The sequence below is a fragment of the Dipodomys ordii genome, unplaced genomic scaffold (assembly GCF_000151885.1).
Source record: "Dipodomys ordii isolate 6190 unplaced genomic scaffold, Dord_2.0 Scaffold3, whole genome shotgun sequence".
Taxonomy (NCBI): Eukaryota; Metazoa; Chordata; class Mammalia; order Rodentia; family Heteromyidae; genus Dipodomys; species Dipodomys ordii.
In genome coordinates, this window is record NW_012267219.1 from 1,061,654 (window position 1) to 1,068,263 (window position 6,610).

The following is a 6,610-nucleotide window of genomic DNA, read 5'->3' on the forward strand; positions in this document are numbered from 1 at the left end:
CACCACATAAGCAGAAAAAGCCGAAAGTGGTGCTATGGCTCAAGTGGTAGAGTGCTAGCCTTGAGCTGAAGAGCTGAGGGACAGTGCCCAGGCCCAGAGTACAGGCCCCATGACCGACCAAAAAAAAGAAAAAGAAAAAAAGAAATAAGCCGGGCACTGGTAGCTCATGCCTGTAATCCTAGCTACTCAGGAGGCTGAGAACTGAGGATCACTGTTCAAAGCCAGCCCAGGCAGGAAAGTCCATGAGACTTTTTTTGGTGGGGGGAGAGGGGGTCCACTCGTGGGGCCTGAACTCTGGGCCTAGGCGCTGTCCCTCAGCTCAAGGCTAGCGCTCTACCACTTGAGCCACAGTGCCACTTCCAGCTTTTTTCTTTTTTGCTTATGTGGTGCTGAGGAATTGAACCCAGGGCCTCATGCATGCAAGGCAAGCGCTCTACCACTGAGCCACCCTCCCAGCCCTCCATGAGACTCTTATCTCCAATTAAGCACCAGAAAACCAGAAATGGCCCTGTGGCTCAAGTGGTAGAGTGCTAACCTTGAGCTGAAGAGCTCAGGGACAGCGCCCAGGCCCAGAATTCCAGCCCCAAGACCAACAAAGAAAAAGAAAAGAAATAAAGCCAGACACTGGTGCCTCAGCCCTGTAATTTTAGCTATGCAGGAGGAGATTGAGGTTCAAAGCCAGCCCAGGCAGGAAAGTCTGTGAGACTCAGTTAACCACCAGAAAACCAGAGCTGGAGCTGTGGCTCAAAGTGGTAGAGTGCTAGCCCTTACGTGAAAGAACCCAGGTCTTGAGTTCAAGCTCCATGACTGACAAAAAAATAAAAGCAGTTGGTAGACCCAGGTGAAGTCCTTCCAGGAGATGGTTTGGAAGCCATCCTCTACCTAGCCTGAGTCCTGACCTCTAAATCCCTCTCCCCATTCTTAGGAAATCGGGGATGTGGAGAACTGGGCTCGGAGCATCGAGCTAGACATGCGCACCATTGCCACGGCACTGGAATACGTCTACAAAGGGCAGCTGCAGTCTGCCTCCTCCTAGCCCCTCTCCGTCTCCCCCTGCCCCACCCTCTGGTCTCACTCACCTGGGCAAGAGGGAAACTGATGAGCTGTGAATAAAATACAGTATCTATTTCTTTGTGCTGTTTCACTGGACTGCCCCCTTGTGGAGGTAGGAATGAATGGAAAGGTCAGAGGTGCTTTCCCAGAGGAACAGGTGCCTTTCAGGTGGAGGGTGGAACTAGACTGCCCTGTTGCTCTCTCATCAAGCCTGGTGTGGGTCCCCAGTTGCAGGGGATACAAGCTCCCTACCTCCCCAGAGAAGTGGTCTCTGGATGTGAGGTCCCTCCAGGGGAGAAAGGAGACAGCAACAAGCCTGGTCTTAGCTTTGGCTCTTGGCCTCTTCCAGGTTGGCGCGTAAGCCATGTCATGAGGCTGCACCAGATTGGAGATTCATTCTTGGGGACACTTAAGGTCTAAGAAGGGAAAGAACTATAGGTCCAAGGCCAGCCACAGAGAGCAGGTGCCATCCGTGACGGCTCCCCTCTGTGAAGCAGCGGCAGGGAGGGTCTGAAGCCCAAAGCCCAGACTGGGGAACAGAAACCTGGCTACTGCCCAAGTCCTAGCTTCAGCCAGGCGGCTCCAGCCTCCCTGGCTCCCCCTCTCCAGCCTTCCCCACGCCCCATCACACACACTTAATACCCACTCTGGACTTTGGCCTTCGCCACAGCAAGTGAGGAAGACTGGGAACAAAGTCTTTTTAAACAGCAGCGAAGAGAAGTACATCGTGGGGCCTGCCAGCTTTCTGCAGAGGAGGTAAGCGGGACAACCAAGATCTGGGCGCAGCAAGAAGACTGGCCAGGAATCCCCTACCCTAGCTCATGCTTTAGCCCACCTCTGCTATGAAGCGGGCTGACAAATAGTAGCTTGATTTAGCAGGTGAAGAAATAGGTTAAAAGATGCAGTGACAAAGGCTGGGTGCCAGTGGCTCACACCTGTAATCCTAGCCACTCAGGAGGCTGAGATCTGCGGATGGTTCCTGCAGGCATTAGGTTAAGTGGCAGAACACTTGCCTAGCATGCCCATTGCCCTGGATTCAGTCCTAAGTAACACACACATGCAGCGTCACACAGCAGGACTGAAATGTAGGGCTCTTGACCCTACAGATGCTTCCAAAAATAAGGCTGAGGGCTCAGGTTCCATCTAGAGGATTCCAGTGTCCCTGACTCGGTTGGAAAGGAGTGAGGCAAAGCAGATCCTCTGCTCCCGCATAGCAGCTCAGCGCACAGGACTCCACTCATCCATTTTAAAGTTAACCACAAATATGGAGTCTGCCCACATTCTTTTGTTTTTGCACAATAAGCCATAGTTTGCCAATTATCTGCCTAACAGATCAGATTTCTCAGTCTGCTCTAACCAGACACTTCCAGTTTGGGAGGATGTCAGGCGAGGGCTGAAGGGCCAAAGTAAATGACAAAAGTTTCCCTGCCCAGACTAGGCGATCACCTGCAGGTCACCAGGTTCCAGCCATGTGGCTGCTTCTACTGCTGGGTGCCTTGCTCTGGGTAGTGCTGTGGTGGTTCAGGGACCGGCAGAGCCTGCCCACCAGCGATGCCTTCGTCTTCATCACCGGCTGTGACTCGGGCTTTGGGCGTCTTCTGGCACTGCGTTTGGACCAGAGGGGCTTCCGAGTGCTAGCCAGCTGCCTGACCACCTCAGGGGCCGAGAATCTACAGCAGATGGCTTCCTCCCGCCTCCACACCACCCTGCTGGACGTCACTGACCCCCACAGTATCCAGCAGGCAGCCAAGTGGGTGGAGACACACGTCAAGAAAGCTGGTGAGTACGGCCAGAGCCACCAGGAACCTGGTCTCCACAATGGCCCCAGGACACTTGGAGGGGATGCGCATTTAGATGCTCCAAGGAAGAGAATGTGGGAGTGCCTCCCCCCAACACTACCTCCCCACCCCTCACCCCTCTCATCTCCCACAGGGCTCTTTGGTCTGGTGAATAACGCAGGCGTGGCTGGCATCATCGGGCCTACACCATGGCTGACACGAGATGATTTCCATCGGGTGCTAAATGTGAACACGCTGGGTCCCATCGGGGTCACCCTTGCCCTGCTGCCCCTGCTACAGCAGGCCCAAGGCCGAGTGATCAATATCACTAGTGTCCTGGGTCGCCTGGCCGCCAATGGTGGAGGCTACTGTGTCTCTAAGTTTGGTCTGGAGGCCTTCTCTGACAGCCTGAGGTAAGAGGTACAGGACTCGGGGTCCCACGCCCTTACAAGGGGGATCCCACTCAACAAATGCATTTGTTCCTGCTCACTGTAAGTCAGAATAAGCTGAGCGTGGTGACATGTGCCTATAGGCCCAGCAGTGGGAAGCAGAGGATCCTATCTACTAAGGAGACTAAGATGTAGAGGCTGCTGATTCAAAGCCAGCCCAGGAGGATAAGTTTGTGAGATTCTATCTCCAGGTAGCCACAGAAATACCAGACTTGGACTGGAGGTTTGACTACAGTGGCAGACCACCAGCTGGGCACAGGGAACGGAGAGTACAAGGATCTGAGCCTGAGTCCCAGTACCAGTGCACACAAGGTTCAAGGAGCACACAAAGCAGTCTTGAGGACAACAGGGGCCCAGACTCAAGGCAGAAGCCTGGGTTGCCCCAAGCTGAGCCTGCCTTGTGAAGAAGCTGACCCCCAACACCATCGCTGCAGTGTCTTCCTCTGTCCCTGTTCCTCTTAATCTCCCAGCCAGCATCATCAACACGTCATCAAATACAGTAGGATGTACCCCATTCTTCCCGTCAAATTAACCCTCACCCAATACCAGTCCAGAGCCTTCATGTCCAGGGCTCAGGACTCAATCCTGTTTGGGGAGCTGAGAGAATGGGGTTTTCATCTCGATCAAGAATTACAAACTGTACTAGTGGCTCACACCTATAATCTCTGGTGGCTGAGATCTGAGGATCATGGGTCAAAGCCAGCCAAGAAGGAGACTCTGCAGAACTCCTTTTTTGTTGTTTTTGGTTATGGAGCTTGAACTCAAGGCCTAGGAGCCTTCCCCGAGCTTTTCTGCTCAAGGCTAGTGCTTTGCCACTTTGAGCCACAGCTCTGCTTCCAGTTTCCTAGTGGTTAGTTGGAGATGAGTCTCATGAACTGTAGTGCCCATCTGGTTGAGAACCACTTATCCTCAGATCTCAGCATCCTATGTAGTAGCTAGGATTACAGGAGTGAGCCTCCAGTGCCCAGCCTGTGAAACTCATCTCCAATTAAGCATCAGAAAAACAAATGGAGCTGTGGCCTAAAGTGGTAGAGCACTACCATTCTGGTAGAGCAAAAGAGCTCTGAGACAGTGCCCAGGGCCAGATTTCAAGCCCAAGGACAGCACAAAAAAGGGACATCCATGGTTCAGACTTGTAATCCTAGCTATTCAAGAGGTAGAGATAAAATGACAGTTCAGTGACAGCCCAGGCAAAAAGCTCAGGAGACCCTGGTTGAACAGAGAAGGCTAGGTGTGATGTCACATACTTGTCATCCCAGCTGTAGCAGAAAGTATAGCTAGTACAACTGCAGTCCAGGTAGGCTGCTGCAAAAAGGACCCTATCTCAAAGATGGCCAAGGCAAAAAGGGCTGGAGGCATGGATCAAACTATAGAGTGCTTGCTTAGCAAGATGAAGTCCTGAAGTTAGAAAAGAATAATAAAAATAAAGCAGCATCTGGAAGCTGAGGCACTCTGGAGGATCTCAAGTTCAGAGCCAGATTGGGCTATATCAGATCCTGCTTCAAACAAAAAAACATACCTTCTTCTGGCCTGGAGATGTGGCCTAATGGCAGCGTATTTTCCTTCCTACCAAATACAAGGTCCCATGTTTAAAGCCCCATGTCACAAAACAATAATAATAATAATACGGGCTAGAAATGTGGCTTAGTGGTAAGAGTACTTGCCTTTGCATGCATGAAGCCCTGGGTTCAATTCCTTAGTAACACATCAAGAAAAGGCCAGAATTGACACTGTGGTTCAAGTGGTAGAGTGCTAGCCTTAAGCAAAAGAAGCTCAGGGACAGTGCCCAGGCCCTGAGTTCAAGCCCCAGGATTAGTTCAAGCCCCAGGATTGGCAAAAAAACAAACAAACCTCCCCCTCCCCCTGCCATACTTGCCCCTTATCCCTCCCTTCCTGTCACCTCTTCCCTGATCTGTGATAACCTTCCATCTTGGGAGTCCTCATCCAAGGCCCTGAAAATCACCTGCATATAAGGCAAGAACTCAAATCCCTCTGCTCACATTCTAGGCGAGACGTGGCTCCTTTTGGGGTCCGGGTCTGCATCGTGGAACCTGGCTTCTTCCGAACCCCTGTAACCAACTTGGAGACTTTGGAGACCACCCTGAAGTCCTGCTGGGCCCGGCTACCTCCAGCCACACAGGCCTGCTACGGGGAGGCCTTCCTCACCACATGTGAGTAGCTGGGCACATTCAGGGTACATGAGGAGACATGAGAGGGCCAGAAAGGTCTTTCCTGGGTGGGAGAGGGTCTGGGCACACTGCCCATTCCCCACAATAGGAAGGGACTAAGGCTCCCTCTGCTAGGCAACAGGCCCAAGGATCCAGAAGGTAGGGTAGATGGACTGCAGTGGGCAAGGACACTGACTGCCACCACCCGTGGGGCCACAGACCTGAAAGTGCAGCGACGCATCATGAGCCTCATCTGTGACCCAGACCTCACCAAGGTGAGCAGATGTCTGGAGCACGCCTTGACTGCTCGTCATCCTCGGACCCGCTACAGCCCAGGATGGGATGCCAAGCTACTCTGGCTGCCCGCCTCCTATCTGCCAGCCAGCCTGGTGGATGCTGTGCTCACCTGGGTCCTTCCCAAGCCTGCCCAGTCAATCCACTGAAGCCAGGCTTGCAGCAAGAGACTGGTTTTCAAAGGCAGGGACTTCGATTTCTGTCCCCTTCCTGGTTCTGGTGAATGCCTGGCACAAAATGGGCACTCAAAAAATGTGTGTTAAAAAAAAAAAAGTTCAATGAAAGACTATTCTACTGCCTTGACCCAACCTTTCTCCTGTTCAATAGCTAATCTGTAACAACAGCCAGCACCCACCAGGGGGCTACCTTGCATTTATAGACGGTCTTTGGAGCTGTACCTGGAGTGACCATCAGAGGGCAACTTTTCCCTTAGAATAAGGTCACAATTATGATTGTTTTATCTAATTTTCATGTGGGAAGAAAGGTGAAGATGAATCTTACAAGGTTGTATCTAGCCAGTGGCTCACACCTGTCATCCTAGCTACTCAGGAGGCTGAGATCTAAGGATCTCAGTTCAAAGCCAACCCAAGCAGAAAAGTCCATGAGACTCTTATCTCCAATTAACCACCAGAAAACCGGAAGTGATGCTGTGGCTCAAGTGGTAGAGCACTAGCCTTGAGCTAGAGAGATCAAGCCCAGTGACTGACAAAAAAATAAAGGTTGTTTCCATAGAAGAAAAAAATATTCAAATTTTACTATGTCAAGAATCAGAAACAGGGGCTGGGAAGGTGGCTCAGTGGTAGAGCGCTTGCCTTGCATGCCTGAGGCCCTGGGTTCGATTCCCCAGCACCACATAAGCAAAAAGGAA

The 6,610-nt window shown here is 51.9% G+C and overlaps 2 protein-coding genes across 3 annotated transcripts in view; both read left to right on the plus strand.

The window, feature by feature from the left end:
* Bloc1s1 (biogenesis of lysosomal organelles complex-1, subunit 1) overlaps window positions 1–1,130 on the plus strand; it is a 23,371-nt gene extending 22,241 nt beyond the window's left edge. Inside the window, exon 4 of the mRNA XM_013023235.1 lies at window positions 926–1,130. Within this exon, the coding sequence (XP_012878689.1) occupies window positions 926–1,036 (111 nt within the window). The 3' untranslated portion in view covers window positions 1,037–1,130. The remainder of the gene's footprint in view (window positions 1–925) is intronic.
* Window positions 1,131–1,746: 616 nt separating this feature from the next.
* On the plus strand, window positions 1,747–6,320 carry Rdh5 (retinol dehydrogenase 5 (11-cis/9-cis)). 2 transcript variants are annotated; one of them, XM_013023243.1, is made up of 5 exons: window positions 1,747–1,809; window positions 2,487–2,832; window positions 2,986–3,244; window positions 5,288–5,451; window positions 5,668–6,320. In XM_013023243.1, exons 2-5 carry the CDS (start codon window positions 2,523–2,525, stop codon window positions 5,889–5,891), a joined length of 957 nt encoding a protein of 318 aa, XP_012878697.1. In that variant the 5' UTR covers window positions 1,747–1,809; window positions 2,487–2,522; the 3' UTR covers window positions 5,892–6,320. The 2 variants fall into 2 exon arrangements, with proteins under 2 accessions (XP_012878697.1, XP_012878705.1); XM_013023251.1 differs by having other exon boundaries at window positions 2,492–2,832.
* The last annotated feature ends 290 nt before the right edge of the window (window positions 6,321–6,610 follow it).

Coding starts and splice junctions, on each gene's coding strand:
- Rdh5 (XM_013023243.1), top strand. CDS start 2,523: ATGTGGCTGCTTCTACTGCTGGGTGCCTTGCTCTGGGTAGTGCTGTGG. Junction 2,833..2,985: donor GACACACGTCAAGAAAGCTG/GTGAGTACGGCC, acceptor CATCTCCCACAG/GGCTCTTTGGTCTGGTGAAT. Junction 3,245..5,287: donor GCCTTCTCTGACAGCCTGAG/GTAAGAGGTACA, acceptor CTCACATTCTAG/GCGAGACGTGGCTCCTTTTG.